Below are 23415 nucleotides of genomic sequence, written 5' to 3' on the forward strand. Positions count from 1 at the left end.
GGCACTGTGGGCACTGATGGTGGGCAGTTAGTGTGTTTAATGTACCTTGTGTAATCAGGGCACTGGTGATCAGTGCCCTGATTACATTCTTCTGTGTCCCCGACGGCTGATCGGCTCTCCTCCTTCCTCACACGCAGTCTCTGTGTAAGGAAGGAGCGCTGGCGATGAGAGATGATCTCATATGTTTACATATGAGATCATCTCTCATTGGACGGTCCGATCACGTGGTGAATGGCCGCTGCGATTGGCCATTCACCACGATCTGTGATTGGCTGTGTCCAAGGGACACGGCCGACACAGATTTTCCCCGATGCGCGCTCGCGGGAGCCTGTGTCTGGGAGGCCGTTTAAAGACGGGCTCCCGAAAATGTGAGTCCGCGCTGCAGCCGTACCTCGGCTATAGCGCGGATGGGAGGAAGTTAAGCACATTTGTTATCTTTAAAGTAATTGTAAAGTCTTATTTAAACAAAACCAAGCATGTTATACTTACGTGCTCTGTGCAGTTGGTTTTGCACAGAGTGACCTGGATCCTCCTCTTCTCAGGTCCCTCTTCTGTGCTCCTGGCCCCTCCTTTTGTTGAATGCCCCAACAGAAAGCAGGTCAATACTGGAGAGGTGGCAACCCTACTTTATAATCACAAATCAAAAATGGAACCCTGTAGTAAATAGTTTAACCTTTGGCCAGATGCTAGAGGATTTGTATGTGGATGATATGTTTCACTGATTAGCAAAGATTTTGACCTCCGTTTGAATTTGATTGTAGAGGCTCCCAAACACAACTGCAGAAGCCTCCTCTGCCCGCACTGCACTTAGAACAGGGACAAAGAGTTCCTGGTCTACCTGCTTGCCAAGTTACTTCACTGGAATTCTGACAGCTTTGACCTGGAAGTGGTCAGAGCTCTTTAACGCTCTTCATGAAGTGGCTGGCAGCACACAGATGCTCACACAAGGGTGCTGCACAGCCAACAAAATCACTTCTCAATTAGCAACAGCACTGTCAGCTTGCCATTCGCTCTCCTTCAGTTGACCTGTTGGGTTGTCCCATCAGGTTAAATAAGCAGCCCAATGGCCGTCTAAAGGAGTCTGCATAGGGTGAGAAATCTGACGCTCATTCCAACGCAGTAATCTGGCATTGTTATCTTGCAACCAATTTGTTACTGGCAGAATGTAACATTTTCACAAAAACAATTTGTTTAAGTAAACTGCCAAGCATAAAAAAGAAGATATAAGCACATACATTCATTTTGGAACCCCTACCCTCCCTCAATGTACAGGCAAAGATTACAAGTAAACATGTAATATCTTTGTTATAATTATAATATCATTATTATATGTTAATGTGCTTACGCATTCTGAATGAACGCATTCTGAATTCTATTCATTAGTGATGATTGCACCTGATGTTGTAAGGTGGCTAGGGAACCAACAGGTTATAGTTTTCAGTGATACATTGCTTCACACTACTTCAAATGGCCATACGGATCTACCTGAATTTTTCGGGTATACTCCTTGCCAACTTTTTGGCAGATCAGCCCAACATCAGGATCACTCCTGTCACAAGTGTCTAGACCTCCAATAGACTCATCTTTCCCAGAGGAAATTGACAGACTCCCTAAAACCAAACAACAGATACTGGTTTATAGTTTTATAAATGATAAACTGATTACACCAAAAGTTCTAATCTGAATAATTTGACTAGCCAGTTATTTAATTATAAAGAAAAGGTAAAGTGGACTGTGAAAGCAACTGCCTAAATCTTACAGATGTAACAGATCTCCTTCCACAGCAGTCAGGAAGTTGAAAAGCCCAGTTGCAGCTTACATATGATGGGATAAATGGCTAGTAGTATCCCAGGAAATGGCACATTGGCAGGAGGAAAAACTTGAAAGAGAGAACCCTTATGTGCAGATTAAGGGGCAATACAATTTTTTGTATAATTATGTTCTACAGGTAGACTAAAAAGCTTCAAATTCAAAGTAATACAGTTATGGGAAATAAAGTGAAGGTAACAGACATGGATAGTTTGGCATCCTCCTGCTAAAGCAGAAACTGAAGGAATGTATATGATCCTTTCATATGAACTAAATACTGTGGGCACATTTAAGGGGTGTCTTAATGACACAGAGTGGAAAGTTCCTTCTTTAGACACAAGCAAAATACTCATGGTCCTGAAGGGCTGTAACCATGACCTGTCAAAGACATTTCTATGGTCCTGGAATCTTAAGTCTAGTAAACACGAGCCGGGCGACATTGGCCAGTTCAATAAAAACCATCTGATATTCAGCACCTGTGTATGGCAGCCGGTCCGACAGAAGCTGGCCAACCAGCAGCCAACTGGCTCCTGATCGGTGCTCTTAGCCAATGGCTGAAAGTGCTGACTGCAGTGCTCTGGCGGGACATACACACACACGACAAAACACAATAGAACAGCTGGCGATATTGCTGTACTAACATCAGATTGTTAGTCCAGCGGCTCCTACCGTGTGTACTAGGCTTTACAGTCTCCACTTCTACTAACCTCTGGACTCCTTTTCTCCTGTAGCTGGAAAGAGCCTCCGTGGAAGCAGCCTTATCTTCCTTTGTTTTGTCCCTTGGACACTTGCTTCCGTACTTTGGTCAGCAAAATGGCTGCTCTCATTATTAATGTGGCTAAGATCCGACGCTGCTTTATGTTTTGAAGGGCCTGTAATGGACAGCATTATATATGAAAACAAATTCCCTTTAATTATAAAAGATGAACTGTAATTTTTGAAAGCCCTGCACTTCAAATCCCAAAACAGAGATTATTTAGGTAAAGGCCCGTCATTTTATGAATGTCTTACAGGACACCTACATGTCTCAGATGGTAGATTCTCCTATTGAAAAGAAGCATTGCCAGATCTATTAATTACAAATGATTCGGGTCTAATCTCAGATGTAGAAGTACGGAACAACTTGGGTTCTAGCGATCACAGGATGATTACATTTAAAGTAAATCATAGGACAACAAGGCACGAGGGGAACATAAGGACTCTAAACTTCAGGAAGGCAAACTTTCCTAAAATGTGTTCAATAATAGAGAACATAGACTGGGACCTAACCCTAGGATCATTGAACACTGAGGAAAATGGGAATGCTTTAGGAACATATTAAACAAAAGTATCGCACAGTGCATTCCAATGGGAAATAAATTTAGAAGAGCCAAGGTCAAACCAGGGTGGTTAAACTGTAATGTAAAAATGCTTATTAAAGCGAAAAAATGGCCTTCAAGAAATATAAAATGGAGGGGACATTATCGGCTTTCCACCAATACAAGGAATCTAACAAGAAATGTAGAAACTGAATCAGGATGGCTAAAAATGACTTAGAGTGACACATAGCAGAGGAAAGTATAAAAACCCCAAGAAATTCTTTAAATACATTAATAGCAAAAAAGCGAGGTCAGAGCACGTTGCACACATAATTGACAATGAGGGGAGGATGGTTACAGAGGACACAGAGAAGGCAACTGTGCTAAATACTTCCTTCTCCTTGGTTTTTACACACGAAAAGGAGGGGTATACAGACCAGAACTGTCTGGTTAGTACAACATCACAAGATTTGCTGCAGTGGCTATCAGAGGGCGAAATCAAGGAAAGACTTGATAACATTAACACTAATAAATCACCAGGACCAGATGGCTTGCACCCGGGAGTACTCAAGGAACTCAGTAGGGTTATTTCTAGACCGTTGTTCCTAATCTCCACGGATAGTATATTGACAGGAACTGTAGCAGGTGACTGGAGAACAGCTAATGTGATACCAATATTCAAAAAAGCGAGGAGGGATATTCCGGGAAACTATAGACCCGTCAGCCTGACATCAATTGTATGTAAATTATTAGAAGGGTAGGTAAGGGACTATATCTAAGAATTTCCTAAGGTCAACAGTATCATCAGCAGTAATCAGCACAGGTTCACAAAAAGACATTCTTGCCAAACCAATCTGTAAACTTTTTACGAGGAGGTGAGCTGTGCGCTAGATATGTGGTATTGGGGGGGCATTGGTCTATCACACCAGTTCAAAAAATTGGCCAGTGAGTTTGGCACTGTGTGTACCAGACTTAACACAGCAAAAGAGGCAATATTGTTGCAGGAAACAAATACACTTGTAAAAGTATACTCAGATAACACCCCACTTCAATCTGTGGTATTGGGGGCCACAGGTTTATTACAACAGTTCTACAAATAATTGGCCAGTAACTGTTGTCACTGTGTGTAGCACAGTTTACACAGCAAGAGGCCACATTTTTGCAGGACTAAAATACACTCTTAGAAAATTATACTGTTAAATAACACCCCACTTCAATATGTGGTATTGGGGGGCCACTGGTCTTACACAGCAGTTCAAAAAAATTGGCCAGTGAGTTTGGCACTGTGTGTATCAGACTTAACTCAGCAAAAGAGGCAATATTGTTGCAGGACACAAATACACTTGTAAAAGTATACTCAGATAACACCCCACTTCAATATGTGGTATTGGGGGGGCCATTGGTCTATCACACCAGTTATAATACATTATAAGTGCTTTTGTCACTGTGTGTAGTATTGCTGCAGCAATGCTCAGTCACACCACACCTCTCACAATGCTGCAAAGTGCACAATAATACTACTAATCCACTATAATATGCTTTCTACAAAGTATATTATACTGTGGATTACCCCCCCCTCCTTTTTAGTGCACTGCACAGCAATACCAAAAAAATTTGCAGCCCTTTAAATCACTTTTGTGGACATTAACAGAGCGATTTGTGTGACTGCAGCCGATCTTTCTAACTGCCCCTAAAGCACAGACTGGATACCTGTCCCTAACCTGAAAAGAGACTGGACCTATACCGAAATACCAGCCCTGAAAAGGACTTTTGTGGACATTAACAGAGCGATTTGTGTGACTGCTGCCGATCTCTAACTGCCCCTAAAGCATCGACTGGATACCTGCCCCTAACCTGAAAAGATACTGTAGTAGACCTATACCGAAATACCAGCCCTGAAAAGGACTTTTGTGGATCTTCACAGAGCTATTTGTGTCTGGCAATCTCTCCCCCATGAATACAGCAGACCTCTCCCTACGCTGGCAAAAAGCACAATGTGAAATGGCCGACAGCTCAGGTCTAATTATAGGGAAGGGGGCATGTCCATGTGCTGAAATGTTTTAATTGACTGTCCCGTTCCACCTGACAGCTGTGTCATGGGTCAAAGTTCTCCCCAATGTAAACTAATATGGCCGCCGCGAACAACGCCATGTGTTCGCAAAATTGGCGGGTAGCGAACAAGCAAAATTTGCAGCGAACCTTCGCCGGGCAAACCGCAAGGCCATCTCTATTGATTGGTGCCACAGTGGTTGGGAACATCTAACCTGGTTCTGGCTGTATGCTTCCAACCCTGTAGCTGTACTCCCATCTGGTGAGTGTGGTACTATTGGGGGAGCACCATTTTCACTGTTGCACAACTTGCACAGGTTGGTTTTGATAAAAACAGATATTTTCTGCACCTTTTTTTTGCACTTTGCACCAACTGGAATATTTGGACCTCATAATTTAATTTATTATCAATATGATATTTACTTTGAATTGATTTGTGATTTTCAGCACTGTTTATACATTTCTTATCATTATACTTATTGATTTTTATGTATTTATATTTATGACATTGATGAATTGATTTCCAGCACGACTAACTTTTGTGATTTTTGCACTTTTTATACATTGAGATCATTGGACTTTATAATTATATATTTTTTTGTAATTGCTTCAATATTGGTTTATACTTATTTATTGGTATTAGTTTTCATTGATTACGACTGACTCATTCAATATATTTTTTCATAAGCACATTTGAGCACATTTTTATATATATCACACACAGTATTTATTAATTTATTTATTCCTGTGTACATATATTAACCAGTTGCCGACCACCCACCGCAAATATACTGCAGCAGGGTGGCGGCTCAGCTGTGCAAAATCATGTAGATATACGTGCTATCGTGCACGCGGTCTTGGCGGCGTGTGCGCCGCCGGAGCCTCATTCCCGCTTCATGTAGACACAGCGGGAGGAGGGCCGCTGGAGGAGAAACTGACAGAAGTCTTCTGTCACACAGGCAGAGAGAGATCAGGAGTTTCAGCTAAGCTGAGACTCCGATCTCTCTGTGCCTATAACAGAGCCCCCCCCCCACAGTGAGTAAGCATTGTTAGGCATACATTAACCTCTTTGATCACCCACAGTGTTAACCCCTTCCCTGCCAGTGTCATTTATACAGTAACAGTGCATATTATTTAGCACTGATTACTGTATTAGTGTCACTGGTCCCCAAAAAGTGTCAAAAATGTCAGTTAGGGGTCCGATCTGTTCGCTGCAATGTCGCAGTCCCGCTAAAATTCGCTGATCGCCGCCATTACTAATAAAAGAAAATAAGTAAATAAAAATTCCAAAAATCGATCCCATAGTTTGTAAACACTATAACTTTTGCACAAACCAAGTAAAATACGCTTTTTTGGGATTTTTTTTTACCAAAAATTTGTAGCAGAATACAAATTGAAAGTTAAAAATATGGCGTTTTTTTCAAAATTGTCTTTATTTTGTCTAAATTTTGTTTATAGCGCAAAATCTAAAAACCGCAGATGTGATCAAATACCACCAAAAGAAAGCTATATTTGTGGGGGGGAAAAAGCCATCAATTGTATTTGGGTACATTGTTGCATGACCACGCAATTTTTCGTTAAAATAACGCAGTGCTGAATCGCAAAAAATGGCCTGGTCACTAAGGGGGTAAAACCTCCTGGAGCTGAAGTGGTTAATTTGTTCTTTAGGCAGCGCCACCATACCTTCCTTTTTTACACTATTCAAAGAATACTTTGCATTCTCTCAGTAAATTCAAAGCATTTTTTGATTAGACAAAGTGGAGAGGTGGGGCAGTGATGTCATGCTCTACACCTCATCCAATCAGAGAATGCTTTGCATTCAGTAAGAACATTCAAAGCATTCTCTGACATCCACCTGCAGCCGAAAATATTCCTTCTCAAGGGCCATTACATATAACTCTCACACCATCTGACACTCTGTATGGTTGATCTAGGGATTCTTCACATGACAGTTTTTTGCATTTAAGTTGTATTTATTCTTGGGCAATGTGACAGGAGCAGAAGTCCATGAAGAGCCTGTACAACTAATGAGCAGCTGACATCACTCAGGTTACCTGCTACCTGCCGGAGCCAGACCTTTACATGTGCATATTTTTCTGTCTAACATAACTTACTGTATTTTGATGGTGCATATTTGCTTGGATTCAGGTGCATTTTAAAAGGCAACGTTGTCATTTTTACCCTATATACGTAGTCTGTTGTAGCTTCAATGTGTGCTTTTCAATTTTTGTTATAATAAATTTGTTTGGAGATACCGCATTGAGCCGGCTCCCCTTCCTCCGCATATAGAACTTCTTTGTTGGGGTTCTTTCCCATTTTTTGTCTAGCCTTGATTTATGTTCTGGAGTTTGAAGGGGAGGGGACAACCAGTATGGTGTGTTGGTCATCCATACCTTACTGAAATTAAATTTTTCAGTAACCTGATCAGGAGATACTACCCAATTTTCTGATTTGTATCCATTCTCTGAATGGCGCCTATGCTGAATGGCCACAATGCAGCAGAGAAAGCCACTTGGCACGGGACCTGGAAGCTAGTGGGGACCAGTGGATTAGCAGTGTCCACTAAAGTGATTTCAAGGTTCTAGAGAGATACCATGGTTTTATGCATAGTTACACTGGTCCAAGCTGGACCAAATGTAAAAAATGCCATACCTGGAATTGTTCTTTAAATTCAATGACCTATGATTAACCTATTCAGTACACTGTTATGCGCATGGGAGCCACCCCTCAACTCACACTGTGATTACACACAGTGGGATTTTGTCAGCAGGTCCCAGCCAATGATTTATGGCCAGGATCTGCTGATCGGCTGCGTCCAATCACAGCCCAGAGCCTTGTGTTGACAAACAACACAGGGCTCTATACAGAGGGAACAATCTGTTTGTTTCTTCTCCCTGCAAAGCAAAACAGATATTTAGTAAAAAGTAGCACACATTGCACTGTTAGGCACACAGTTAACCCTTTGATCGTGCCTAGATGTTAACCCCTTCCTAGCCAGTGTCATTAGTACAGTGACAGTGTATAGTATTATTAAAAACTTTACTCCTTTGGTCTCAGTGACTGTGCTCTTTGCTGGCTCGCATCCTGGCTCGCATTCTACCTATTCCATCGCAGCTTCAGTGTCAATTCCAATTCTACTTCCTCCACTCCTCTTCCTTTCTCTGTCTGGGTACCTCAAGGTTCCTTTCTTAGAACTCTCCTATTTTAAATCTACACCTCCTCCCACGGCTTTCAATATAATTTCCATGCTGAGGACACCCAAATCTATCTTTTTACCCCTCAGCTCACTTCATCATTCTCCTCAAGCATCACTAACTTACTAACAGACATATCAGCTTGGATGTCACACCACTTCCTCAACTCAACTTGTCCAAAACAGAGCTCATAATATTTTCTCCCCCACATGCCTCTTCCCCTGACTTCTCTATCAAAAGCAATGGCACAACAATCCACCCTTCCCCGCATGCCAAGGTGCTAGATGTTATCCTGGACTCTGAACTCTCCTTTAGGCCCCACATCCAATCACTTTTCAAAGCTTGCCGCCTCAACATCTCCAAAATACATCCCTTCCTAACCAATGAAACCACAAAGCTCCGGATTCACTCCCTGGTTATCTCTAACATCCACAACTGCAACTCTCTCCTCATTGGCTTACCCTTAAATAAGTTACCCCTCTTCAGTCCATCATGAATTCTGCTGCCAGACTCATCCACCTTACAAACCGGTCTGCATCTGCTACCCCTCTCTACCAATCCCTCCATTGGCTGCCACTCACCCAGCTAATTAAGTTCAAAATACTAACAATAACTTACAAAGCCATCCACAATTCGGACCCCAGCTACATCACTAACCTAGTCTCAAAATACCAATAAAATCGTCCTCTTCATCCCTTCCAAGACCTCCTGCTCTCTAGCTCCCTCATCACCTCCTCCCATACTCACCTCCAGGACTTCTCTCGAGCCTCTCCCATCCTTTGGATTTCCCTACCCCAATCTGTCTTGCTATCCCCAACTATATTTTTAGGTGATCCCAGAAAATTTTCTCTTCAGAGAAGCCTATCTATCCTGCTTTCACCTAACAACTTTACTTTCAATTTCTTCATCATCTCATCTGCTACAGTTATTACCTTTTGTATCATTTCACCCTCCCTCATAGATTGTAAGCTCTAACGAGCAGGGCCCTCTGATTCCTCCTGTATCAAATTGTATTGTAACTGTACTTTCTGCCCTAACGTTGTAAACTGCTGCAAAAACTGTTGGCGCTATACAAATCCTGTATAATAATCACTGATCACTGTATTAGTGTCACTGGTGAGTCCCAGCCAGTGTCAGTTAGTGTCAGATTGCCCACCGCACTATCACAGTCCCACTATAAGTTGCTGATCACCAACATTTTGAGTATATATATATATATATAAAAAAAAAAAAACAATTCCAGTATACAGTGGGGATCGAAAGTTTGGGCATCCCAGGTAAAAATTTGTATTAACGTGCATAAAGAAGCCAAGGAAAGATGGAAAAATCTCCAAAAGGCATCAAATTACAGCTTAGACATTCTTATAATATGTCAAGAAAAGTTAGATTTTATTTCCATCATTGACACTTTCAAAATTACAGAAAACAAAAAAATGGCGTCTGCAAAAGTTTGGGCACCCTGCAGAATTTATAGCATGCACTGCCCCCTTTGCAAGGCTGAGACCTGCCAGTGTCATGGATTGTTCTCAATCATCGTCTGGGAAGACCAGGTGATGTCAATCTCAAAGGTTTTAAATGCCCAGACTCATCTGACCTTGCCCCAACAATCAGCACCATGGGATCTTCTAAGCAGTTGTCTAGAAAACTAGAAATAGTTGACGCTCACAAAGCTGGAGAAGGCTACAAGAAGATAGCAAAGCGTTTTCAGATGTCAATATCCTCTGTTTGGAATGTAATTAAGAAATGGCAGTCATCAGGAACAGTGGAAGTTAAAGCAAGATCTGGAAGGCCAAGAAAAATATCAGACAGAACAGCTCACAGGATTGTGGGAAAAACAATTCAAAACCCACGTTTGACTGCACGATCCCTCCAGAAAGATCTGGCAGACACTGGAGTTGTGGTACACTATTCCACTATAAAGAGATACTTGTACAAATATGGTCTTCATGGAAAAGGAAGAGTCATCAGAAGAAAACCTCTTCTACGTCCTCACCACAAAAATCAGCATTTGAACTTTGCAAATGAGCATATAGACAAGCCTGATGCATTTTGGAAACAAGTTCTGTGGACCGATGAGGTTAAAATTGAACTTTTTGGCCGGAATGAGCACGTTTGGAGAAGAAGGGGCACAGAATTTAATGAAAAGAACCTCTGTCCAACTGTTAAGCATGGGGGTGGATCAATCATGCTTTGGGGTTGTATTGCAGCCAGTGGCACAGGGAACATCTCACGAGTAGAAGGAAAAATGGATTCAATAGAATTTCAGCAAATTTTGGATGGTAACTTGATGCCATCTGTGAAAAAGCTGAAGTTAAAGAGAGGATGGCTTCTACAAATGGATAATGCTCTTAAACACACCTCGAAATCCACGGGGGATTACATCAAGAGGCGTAAACTGAAGGTTTTGCCATGGCCTTCACAATCTCCTGACCTCAACATAATTGAAAATCTATGGATAGACCTTAAAAGAGCAGTGCATGACAGACAGCCCAGAAATCTCAAAGAACTGGAAGACTTTTATAAGGAAGAATGGGCAAAGATACCTCAAACAAGAATTGAAAAACTTGGCTGGCTACAAATAGCATTTACAAGCTGTGATACTTGCCAAAGGGGGCAGTACAAGATATTAACTCTGCAGGGTGCAGACGCCATTTTTTGTTTTCTGTTATTTTGAAAGTGTAAATGATGGAAATAAAATCTAACTTTTGTTGACATATTATAAGAATGTCTAAACTAATTTGATGCCTTTTGGAGATTTTTCCATCTTTCCTTGTCTTCTTTATGAACATTAATACAAATTTTTACCTAGGGTGCTCAAAACTTTTGATCCCCACTGTATATACCATAGTTTATAGACGCTATAACTTTCAAACAAATCCATCAATAAACTTATTGGGATTATTTTTTACCAAAGATATGTAGCAGAATACATTTTGGCCAAATTTATAAAGAATAGATTTTTTTTTTTATTGGATATGTTTTATAGTAGAAAAGTAAAAAAAACTGAGGGGACCATGGCGCATATTTGGTGGACGTGCCCTAAGGTGTTCAGACTATGGATCAGGATCTACGCTTTGCTCCGTAATATTTTTCAGGTCACATTAAAAAGGGACCCGTATGAGGCACTTCTATGCAAACCTATACCTGACCTATCCCGTAGGCAACACTAGTTGGCCCAGCATTTGTTCACAGCTATGAAATTGACAATAGCCCGGTCCTGGAAGACCCCGTTGCTTAGCTTTGAGGCGGTCAAAAATCGTATGAATGATATCCTAATCAATGAAAAACTGACTGCTATAGCCTCTGATTCTCATGACAAGTTTCTTAAGGTGTGGGATCCCTGGATTTCGAATGTCGCCCCTTCTAGATTTCAGACCACTCTCCTCTCCATTTAATGTTCGCCCCGCAGGTCCTGCTCTCCCATCCCCACTCTTGTCTTTGTCTCCTATCGTCTTCTCCCTCTTTGTTTGTCTTCCTTTTTCCTTTGTCTATTCTGTATTGCTCCCTCTTTTTTCTTGGTACTCTATGACCATGTCTATATCTGATTGATGGAACACTCTCGGATTGCTCCACCTGTTGTAGATTGCACTATGTGTCACTGGGGGACTTTTGGTCCCAGTTTTATATATTTTAAATAACAAATTCCATTTAGTTTACAGCATCTAATGTTGGCTCACGCCCAAGGTTTGTATTTTTTCTTGATGCTACCTGTTTTATGTGTTTCATTTTTCGCATTGTACGCACATACCTTGCTCTGATGTATGTTTATGCTTTTCCTTTAATAAAAACTTTGGTACAAGAAAAGTAAAAAAACATTTTTTTCAAAAATGTTCAGTTCTTTTTCGTTTATATAATAAGAAATAAAAACCCCCAGTGTTGATCAACACCAAAAGAAAGCTCTATTTGTGCGATAAAAATTATATACATTTTATTTGTGTACAGTGTTGCATGACTGCGCAATTACCAGTTGAATTAGCACAGTGTTAAATAGCTAAAAAAAGGTTCTGACCATGAAGGGGGTAAAACCTTTCCGAAGCTGAAGTGATAAGCAGATGAATTTGTTTAAGTAACGTACGATACATACCGGATTCATGGAAAGTTGTGTGTGTAACATTAGTTGAGTGGTAAGAAGCACAACTGTTTTTCTGAATAGAAAAAAAAAAATGACAATTAGTGTAAGTGCCTTAAGCTGTAGCACATATCTTTTATTACTGAAAGCCAACAAGCTTGAAACTGCAGTCTGAAAGTTGGACACTTAGCTTTACATGTTTCATTTTTTTGTTCTGTTAAAATAGTTATGAATGCACAAGTCAGAAAAGGGATTTTTAACTTACCGTAAAATCCATTTCTCTGATGTTCATTGACGGACACAGCTCCTAATTCTCTTAACTATTGGGTTATACTGCCCCCTAGTAGGACACTAGGCAGAAAAAATCTTGACTACACCTATGGGCAGTCCCAGGGGGTATACACCCACTCTCAGCTATAGGCACTTAGTTTTGTTACAAGCAGAATAAAGCTAACTCCACAGAGGGGTGGGTGCTGTGTCTGTCAATGAACATGAGAGAAATTGATTTGACGGCAAGTCAAAAATCCAATTTTCTCTTTAGTTCATTGATGGACACAGCTCCCGGTCCCTCTGAACTATTGGGACATCCCAAAGCAGTGTTAAATATGAGGGGTGGGAAAAAAGCAGAAAAAAATTCCCAAGGCTAAACCATATCCAACCAGGTAACATGGAGCTCAACCATAAACAACTGGAGCTTACCTGAAAAAAATAATACACCCTCAAAGAGGACCAGGTCCTCTAAACAGCAGCCTGCAAAACCTTGTGGCCAAAAGAGGCATTCGCAGATGCCAACACATCTACTTTAAAAAAAAATTGTAAAAGTGTGCACTGACGACCCGGTGGCTGCCTTGCGAACCTGCGTCACTGACGCTTGATGACGGAAGCCCAGGAGACACCAAGCACCCTAGTAGAGTGCTCTTTGACAGGGAAAGGAGAAAACTGACCCCTGATACAATAGGCCTGAACCACCGTTTGTCTGATCCATCTGGAAATGGTCGCAGAGGAAGCAGACAACCATTTTTGTGAGGTCCGTCCGAGAGCACAAATAGAGAGTCTGACTTCCTAAAAGACTCCGTAGCTGCCAGGTACACCCTAATTGCCCGGACCACATCCAAGGCATGCAAGGCAATTTCTTTCAGATGTTTGGCCTGGGACACAGGGAAGGCAACACAATGTCTTCATTCAAATGACAGTCAGAGACCACTTTAGGAAGGAATGACGGACAGGGGCGAAGCACCACCTTATCCTTGTGAATCACCAATAAGGTGAACGACAGGATAATGCCACCAGTTCTTACCCCCCTGCGCGCAGAGGTGATAGCCACCATAAAGGCCACCTTCTGGAGCAGCGCAAGCAGGGAAACCTCCCGAATATTTGCAAAGAGAGGCTTCTATAGAGCGGAAAGCAACACATTAAGATCCCAGGGTGGCAACAGAGCCCGCACTGAAGGAACCAAATGTCGGACACCCCGAAGAAAGGTATGCACCAGGGAGTTGGAAAAAGACCGCCAAAATCGATACCTGGCCCTTGATGGTACTGAAGACCAATTTCTGTTCAACCTCCCATTGAAAGAAGCTTAAGATTTGAGGCACCGAGAAGGAGCGCGGATGAACCCCAAGAGACTCACACCATGCAATGTACGTCTTCAATGTACAATGATAGAGCTTCCTAGAAGTAGATTTCCTAGCTTTCAACAGCGTAGGAATCACCTCCATCCTTCAGCACCTGGCGTTCAACAGCCAAGCTGTCAAAGCCAGCGTCTGTAAGGCAGGATGGAAGATTGGTCCTTGCGACAGCAGATTCTCCCTGAGAGGAAGTCCCCAAGGAGCATCGGTGACCAACTGTACCCGATTGGCGTACCAAGACCGGCGAAGTCAGTCTGGACTGGACTTTGATCATGCAGAGAAGTCGTGGCAGAAATTTGAGAGTGCTGGAACTAACTGGTCAGCCCACCTTAGAATGCGGCTACTTACCGAGTTGCAAGAACATTACTTGTGCCCCCTTGGTGTTTGACATAGACCACGGTCGTGGCATTGTTCAAATTAATTTGTACAGGACACCCCTGAAGACGAATTGACCAATGAGCCAGACAGAGGCTGATAGCGCGGATTTCCAGAACATTAATCGGCAGTCCGGACCCCCTGAGCACATCTGTGCTGAGGACGCCTCCCCACCTGGACAGGCTGGCATCAGTGGTGACAACCATCCAGTACAGGGAGAGAAAGGATTTTCCATGTCGAAGTGCCAGAAAACGAAGCCACTTCTAGGGACCGTGGATCCTTGTCCCATTTCACCAGAATCTCTTTAGCAGAAATCTCACAGAAATCTCATGTGGAACTGTGCAAACAGACTGCCTCTAGGGTGGACACCATCAAGCCCAGCATCCGCATGCAAGCCTGGAGGGATGACCGTCTGCTGAACAACAGCAATGTCTTGAGTTTTTTCAGAGGAGGAAACACACTGGCTGAGATTGAATCCAGAGTCAGACCCAGATAGTCTGGTTTTGGTGGACAGAACCAGAGCAGACTCCTGAAGGTTCAGAATCCAACTGAACTCCATCAGAGTTCACAGCGCAATCTCCAGTTGTCCATCAGAGCAGTCGGAGACTCCGCTCGCAGAAGAAGATTGTCCAGATACCCCAGTACCGTGATCCCCCACCGACTCAAACAATGCCAGCACCAGGGCCAACACTTTTGTGAAGACCCGAGGAGTGGAGGCGAGTCCAAAGGTCCACCCCACAAACCGATAATGCTCCTGGCCCACGGCAAAACAGAGGAAGCGTTGGTGACCGACACATATTAGAATGTGCAGGTAGGTGTCCTTGATATCGATAGAAGTGAGAAAAAATCCCCCTTATGAGCCGAGGCGAATGGCCCACGTCTACGATGGGGCTCCTTGTCCTTGTCCTCATAAGGACACCGCAAGCAAAAAGCGCTTAGGAACCACTGCATTTTGGACAACTCCACTATTTTGTGACAATGTTGTCAAAGTAAACGGAAAAGGGATCACCCTCGCCACTTTGAAGCGCCTTTGGGCACCAAAAGAGACGGGCACCTCCGACGCAGCGTCAGCCGCAACCTTCATTTTTAAAGAGGTTGTAAACCGAGAAAATAATTTTTTTTTTCTTTACATCCTGAAAGAGAAAGACATAATGAGCTAGTATGCATCGCATACTAGCTCATTATGAAATACTTGCCTCGCCGCGCCGCTCGCTTACATCTATGACGGGCGACATATCCAGTCGCCCGTCTTCCGGGATCGCGGCATCCGGCCATCTGATTGGCCGGAGCCGCGGTGACATCACTCCCGCGCACGCGCGCGGGAGCCGACGGTCACGGCAAGGGGCTCTGAAGGAATTATCCAGTCCGTCGCCCCGTCCGGCAACTGATTGTAGATTCTCCCAGGAACAAAATAACAAAGATAGAAAAATTTAATTCAAAAGAAAAAAATCGCCAAGACCAGAGATCCCAGCAAGCAACGAAGTCCTTACTCCTGACTAGGCGGAAAAATACTGAGTGCCTATAGCTGAGAGTGAGTGTATACCGACCTAGCGTATTATTCTTAATAATAAGCTTTATTCATGCAACATATAAAATGGCTACTCACAAACACAGGTGAAAAAAGATCATATCAAGCTCGGTTGCTCCAGTGTCAGGAGTAGTCCATAATCCGATGAGATGACGGCTGACGCGTTTTGAGGCTCAGCCTCTTCCTCAGAGCCACTGTGTCATGACTTACTCATAAGTTTAAATAGCAATAGCATGAACCAACCCTGTAGGGGGCTGAATGGTAGTGCTACAAGAGGGAAGGGTGTAGTACCTCAGCCACATCCCTAGAGGGAGGGGCCCCCGAGATCTGAGGGAGGGGATTTGAGCAATGCATTGCTATTTAAACTTATGAGTAAGTCATGACACAGTGGCTCTGAGGAAGAGGCTGAGCCTCGAAACGCGTCAGCCGTCATCTCATCGGATTATGGACTAACTTATGGACTACTCCTGACACTGGAGCAACCGAGCTTGATATGATCTTTTTTCACCTGTGTTTGTGAGTAGCCATTTTATATGTTGCATGAATAAAGCCTATTATTGAGGATAATGAGCTAGGTCGGTGCGCCCTTTCTTTGTTTCTCTTTGCCTGTAGTACCGTTGGACTACCCCAGTCCGTTTTGGGCAGCAAGACCTTAGTCACCTGAGACGCCAGTTGTGAGTCCCGTGGGGAGTGTGGTCGGGGAGCTTGGATTCTAGGCGCAGGAGAAGGGTGGTATCACCTTATTGTTTTGGAGTGAGTGTATACCCCCTGAGACTGCCCATAGGCGTAGTCAAGCTTTTTCATGCCTAGTGTCCTACTCCTGTAGGGGCAGTTTAACCCAAAGATTAAGAAGAATCAGGAGCTGTGTCCGTCAATGAATGAAAGAGAAAAAGGATTTTTGTTCTTACCACAAAATCTATTTCTTGAAGTCCATTAAGGAAGAAGTGTTGCCCTGAAGAGCTGAGGATAAGGTCTATAGAAGGATCCGACACTGGCAAACAACAAACTGTAGGTCAGCCTAGGATAATCCCTACTATTACCAACATGCCTAAGGTTTCTAAAAAAGTTGGTCAGAAAGCATAATCATAAATGATGAGGGGTGGGACCTGTGCCCGTCAAACTCAAAGTCGTCAAACTGAGGGGAGGGCAACAGAGAACTGGGGACTGCCTGCAGCTCAAAGAGCCGCCCGAAGAACCTGACATCTGAAGCTGGCATCAGATGAAGCCAAAATGTTCACCTGGCAAAAAACTTACAGAATGTGTGAGGACGAAATATTTACCCAGTAGATATTAGAGAAAGTGAGTCAGAAACATATATCTGGCAGAAGTTAGAGAAAGTGTGAAGAGAAGACCAGATGGCAGCCTTGCAAATCTGGGAAACGATAAACATCTGCCTTGGTACATTCTATTGTTAATGGTTTAAGGTAAAAAAAATGTAGCTGCTGACTTTAGTATTATGACACTTACCTATCCCGGGCTCCTGCAATGTTGTCACCCCAGCCGATTTTTCAATCGGCTCTCGGGTGCTGCCGCTGTCATTCCTTCTAAGGGAAACAAGCAGCCTTGCGGCTTCACAGCCGGTTCCCTACTGTGCATGCACCAAGTGTGCTGTGCTTTCTGAATGGCCCGGCGGCGGGGAAGGGGGTGCGAACGTTCTGCGGTAAGGTCTGCGGCGAGGTCTCCCGGAAATGGGGACAGGTACCTGCATTTTGTATCACAATAAACTTCAATGATTTTCTGCCTGAACCACCTAGAGATGGTGGAATGAGAACCAGGGGCACCTTTCCAGGGTACATTCAGAATGGAAAAAATAATTATTTTTCTGAAAGAAGCAGCGGCTGAGAGACAGATCGACACAGCACAAACCACACCCAGGCAATGGAGGAATGTTTCCATGTGATGAACTGCAGCCAGACAGAGGCACAGAAAAACAATGTCCTGGTGGAGGTAAAAGGCAAAAACCTTAGGCAAGATCAAAGTCCTGGACCTCTAGAAAACCTTGTTCCTATGCAAGACCAAAAAGATTCTTTGAAGAATGAAGACAGCCAGTTTAGTCACTCGCCTCAAAGAGCTGAATGGCAACAAGAAAAACAACCTCATGGATAAGATAGGAATATCTCTTAAGGTTTATGAAGTGCAGAGAGAATCAGATTGCACAGTCACTTAGGAACAAACATGAGAGCTACATAGCAGACTCCCTAAACTGTCCTAATCAAAGAGTAAGAAGCCAACAGTCTCTAAAAAAGAATGTAAAGTACAGAAACTGGTTTCTTGAGAGACAATACTGGTCAAAGCCCAGCTGAAAGAATGAAGGATATATCCCACAGAGAAGCTCCAGGGGTGCAAGCCTCGAGGTGCACACCAAACAAAGTATGCCTTCTACATCCGAAGATAGACCTTGCAGGAAGTAGACTTACTAGCTTTAACCACTGCAGAAATCACACACTCAAAAATGCCCCTGACCCTTGCAACCTGGGCTTCAACAGCCATGCCGTTCAAGCCAGCAACCAAGAAGCAGAATGGAAAATCTGTTCTTCAGACAGAAGATCCTGATGAACCGGTAGTGCCCATGGAAAGTCCACCAGAAGGCTTACCAGATCAGCGTACGACATTTACCTGGGCCTGTCAAGACCAATGAAGATCACTGGAATGTCCTCCATTCTGATGCTGCATTACAGACAAGGAAAACATTTCAGGAGAGGGAATACATAGATCAGAGGGTACTGATCAGATGGAGTCACAAGTTCATTCACTGCTTCCACCAGGAGATCCATGTACCTGCATACAATTTGTCTATATCTGCAATCTCCAACTGCGACATGTGTCCTTGAACACCTCCTCCCAGGTCTAGACACTTCAGGCTGAAGAACACTTTGCTTTCCCTGAGTCATTCCAAGTTTTATCCTGTGGTGAACCCTGATGAAAGGGAAATGGGGTTGCCCCTGAAATGCGTTGGCTTTTTTTTTTCTTCCTTTTTTTCTTTTTTTGCCAACAATTATCTTGGACTCTTTTGAACCGTTTTTGGTCTGGCACTTCTTTTTGTATATTAGTGGCGGAAGAAATCTGTCTGCCAATTGTATAGGCCTGGAATGTATACGACTGACAAGGCTGGAAAATAAAGCTCTACTATGTTAAGAATGAGAAGTTATTCTTCTGTCGACCAAGTCCCATCCATCAACAAAGTGCACAGGACTCCTTCGAAGCCTGGCAGGCTGGTGTCTGTTGTAAGAATTTACCAAAAGACAGGAAGATGCCAGGGATAGCTCGGTCTTTGGGGTAAACCACGTCGGCCTGTCCAGAGACAGAATTGACTCATACCACTATGACAAGAGTATTGCATTACAGATGTCTGGAGTAAATTTGGGCGAAGGGAACTGCCTCAAAAAAAGCTACCATGAGTCCTAAGACTCCCATACAGAAGTGGAGGCAGTTTCTGGACTGAAAAATTTGAATCTGACACTGGAAAATCTGAAGTTTATTCTGGGAAAGTAAACTCTAGAATGAGATATGCCTAGGACCAAGTTCAGTATCCGCCGAAACCTCTGTTGTCCAACAGAACCTTCCCTGACTGTTCCCTCAATAGGAGGTCATCGAAGTCTCCCACAATGGGTATATCGTGAACAACACAACAAGATTAACAATGAGGCAAGCACCTTGGTAAACACCCGAGGTGCAGAGCAGAGGTAGAAGAGCAGGGACACTATCTGGCAATGTAGAGGCCCCACAACAAAGTGTAAAAATGTATGATGTGCTGGAAAGATTGGCACAAGCAAGTAAGCATCTCTTATGTCCATAGAAGCTAGAAAGTCTCCCTAGCGGAGAGAGATGATGACATATTTGGTGGATTCGATCGATCTTTTTTTGACTTGAATGTAAACGTTTTAGGCCTTGAAATTCGAGATGGGGTGAATGCCACCTTTGGGCACAGTAAACAGGCTGGAATAAAACTCCTGGAACCATCCTGCCTCAGTGACTGAGGCAATGATACCTAGATCCGGAAGACCAGAGAGGTCTCAATTAACATCTGTAGTCTGTGTGGAGACATAGGAAGGTTTGAAGTAAGGAAACAATGGGAGGGATATGAGCAAAACCTGACTTTGTAGCTATGGGACACCACCTGCAAGCTGTCCAAGTGTCCACAAGGGTCAAGAGATGTCTTCCCACTGGAAGGTTGGGTACACCTTCATCTGGATGAAGCCTTGTCTGAGGATTGGGCAGATATGAAATGTCAGACTTTCCAGGTGAAGTGGGAGACAAGCTTAGGAGAGTCTAGATGATGACAGCGTGGAGAAATAAACGGCATGTTTCTTGATGGTCAGAGAGTGAAACCATTTCACAGTCTACTCCTTTTTCCTTGGGAAGATGGGTGCTCTTGCCACCAGTAGCATTCTTCATCACGTGCTAGAAAATAACAGGTTAGTCCTTACAGCAGCAGTGGTGAAGAAATTATGTCCATCCTTCTAGGACACTAGAGAAAACTGCATGCTGACAGTAAAAGAGGGTTATGCTGGGCCAGCTTATGCTTTTTTATTTGCTTATTTGCTTGTGTCCAGTCCTCCTGTAGTCGCTGATATAAGTGCTTTAAGTGGGCCGGTACGCACCAATACTCAGTACTGCCACTTTCTTAAAAAGCTCTTGAGAGTACCGCCACCTCTCCCTGCACCCAGAACATGATTTTAGCGTACCGGTACGGTACGCAGGGCCGATCCACTGTTGAAAAGAGGGGTGCCGCTCTGCAGACAGAAGTAAATCCCAATTCCCACATCGATGCCGGCCGCATCGCTGACCGCTCTGCCTCTGCTGTGCCTGTGCTTCCTTCCTGTATCACTGGTTGCTAGATCGCCTACCACCTGGCGTCTAGCAACCAGTGACGTCATACGCCCGGCCCGCCACCCCAGCATTCACAGCGGAGGAGGAAAGTATTGCTCCGTGCCTAAACAGTGTTGGGGCTGGCTCCAGTGCTCCATCCCCCACCCCCTCCAGCAGTGCCCTGTGCAGTTTAGAAGAACAACAGGTGTCCTGCCGACAGCCGAGAGAAAGTAAAGCCTGGCTGCTTGTCACCTCACAGTGCCCTGGCTGCCTGCCGCCTGCCACAACAGCGCCTGCCTGGCCTGCCAGTGCCACCAAAGTGCCCTGCCAGCCATCCTTCCTGCCACCACAGCGCCCTGGCCCCTGCCACCAGCACAGCTCATTAGGTGAGTAGCAGCACATTATAGGTGAGTGAGTCTAAGGTAGCCATGATATATGATATGTATATGGTCATAGGTAGCAGCAAGCTAGGCATCCATACATTTTTTTTTTTTGCTGCTACCTATGACCAAATACATATGGTTACCTTAGACTCACCTAGAGGCACACAATGTGCTGTGCAGCTGTGGCAGGTAGGCAGGCAGGGCACTGTGTTGTCGCTGAGGGCGGCTGAGCTTGAACTTGAGGCCGAGGCGCCACTTTCTCTCTTCAGGACAAACGGATGCGCTATAAACCAATAAAAGAGCGTCAATTTTGAAAAAAAAATAGTATCTCACTTTCTGCTTTATAATATTACACCAAGAGCGATACACAGACTAATAAAAAGTAGGGGGGCCAGTAGGGCTGCGCATCTTCACTTACCTCACGATTCAATGCGATTACGATTATTAGGGTCGCGATTCGATACGATTCGATTCCGCGATGCATCACGATGCATCACGATTACTGCCCAATGCCCATGCCCAGCCCACTGCCCAATGGTTTTCAAAACTTTATCAAAAAAAACAAACAATCAAGCAGTCACAAATAAAAGAATCCTTTTTATTTTCATTTGCTTCAAAGGACACTTTCCTGGACCCTGTCATGGCCTGCAAGCCCTGCATACTTTAGTGCACTTGCACTGCAAACATATAGGAAGGTCTGAAAATGCAAACAGCATAGCAAAGACAGACAACAACACTAGTATTTTACTAGAAGTAACAGTAAAATTAGTAAAAAACTGTAGTAGTGCAGTTTACTGCTTCATAAAAGAAAATATTAATATAAGCCAGCAGGTCTACCACCATTTAAAGTACAACTAAAGGCAAAACTTTTTTGATTTTGGATAAAGTTTTGCCTATAGTTGTACTTTAAAGGCAAGCCAAGATAGAAGAAGCCAGCCAGCCAGCTAGCCAGCCAAGCTAATATTCTTGTGAAAATGGTCATCATAAATTCCCACAAAACATTATATATAAATCCTTTTATGTGAATATGGCATATGCATTGCAATAAATTCCAGGTGTGCCATAACCTGTCCACTACAAAAAACAGAGCACTTCCTGACTAGTAGCAAACATCAAGGGTGAACCTGGCAATAGTGCACTGCTGCATAACTTCCATGTTCACCGTGATGTTTGTTTCCCTCTGCAACTGCAAGTCAACTCAAGTGAGTTGATGGCTGCTAGAGGGGAGTTACAAATATAAGCTTTAAGCTTATCAATTCACTTCTGTCACTTTTATGTCACTTACTTTACAGAAAACGTTACCTGTCCTGCAGACAGTCTCTGTCTCTACCACGATTAAACCCAACTGAAGCCAAGCCAAAGCCACCATTAGAGGAAGGAAAACCCTTGACAGAGTAAATTACCAACTGAAGCTTAAACCTTGAGTAAATCATGGGATCACAAAAAAACACACAACAGTCTGCATCAGAATCATGAGAACTGAAGAAAGGTTTGGCATTAGCACACTGGTACAACTCAAGGCATATAGGTTAGGTCAGGTTTGTGTGTATTTGTGATCCAGTAAAGATTTAATCAAGGTTTTACGCTTTAATGTATGATTGATTTAACCTTTCAAGGGTGTCCTTTCCTGTACCGTGGCTGCCTGGCTTGTCTTCAGTTGTATAGATACACTTTTACCTTTAGTATTTGTTTGGTTGAGGGAACCCCCTACACTTGCTATTGCTACAGAGTACAACAGACCAGCAGACAGACATGCGTTGCAATAAATTCCAGGTGTGTGCCATAACCTGTCCTCTACAAAACAGAGCACTTCCTGACTAGTAGCAAATATCAAAGGTGAACCTGGCAATAGTGCACTGCTGCATAACTTCCATGTTCACCGTGATGTTTGTTTCCCCCTGCAACTGCCAGTCAACTCAAGTGAAGTGAGTTGATGGCTGCTAGAGGGGAGTTATACAAATATAAGCTTAAGCTTAAATAATTATCAATTCACTTATGTGAATGGACCATTTTTGAAAACAAGCCATTCTCCATCTCTCCAGTGCCAGAAAAGCTGTAAAAAATATAAAATGTTCCAGGTTCACTGCGATTGTGTTTGCCCCTGCCATTGCCAGTCAACTAAACACAGTGTGTGTGTGTCATGACTCGTGACAACTCAAAAGCTTATACGCAGCCTCAGCATCAACTCAACACACACGCACTATGTGTGTGTTGAGTTAATGCTAGAGCTGCGTTATAAGCTCTTGAGTTGTCACGACAGTCAGTCAGTCAGTTAC

General features: G+C 43.5%; 1 protein-coding gene across 1 annotated transcript in view; it reads right to left on the reverse strand.

Annotated features, from left to right (window-relative positions):
- The window catches only part of SYCP2 (synaptonemal complex protein 2), a 372455-nt gene that overhangs the window by 47244 nt on the left and 301796 nt on the right, over positions 1–23415 (reverse strand). Inside the window, exons 35-37 of the mRNA XM_082271514.1 lie at positions 12435–12495; positions 2513–2681; positions 1486–1606 (exon numbers count right to left, since the gene is read on the reverse strand). Coding sequence (XP_082127640.1) covers positions 1486–1606; positions 2513–2681; positions 12435–12495 — 351 coding nt within the window. The remainder of the gene's footprint in view (positions 1–1485; positions 1607–2512; positions 2682–12434; positions 12496–23415) is intronic.

This window comes from Pelophylax lessonae (genome assembly GCF_965119305.1).
Source record: "Pelophylax lessonae genome assembly, chromosome: 11".
Lineage (NCBI taxonomy): Eukaryota > Metazoa > Chordata > Amphibia > Anura > Ranidae > Pelophylax > Pelophylax lessonae.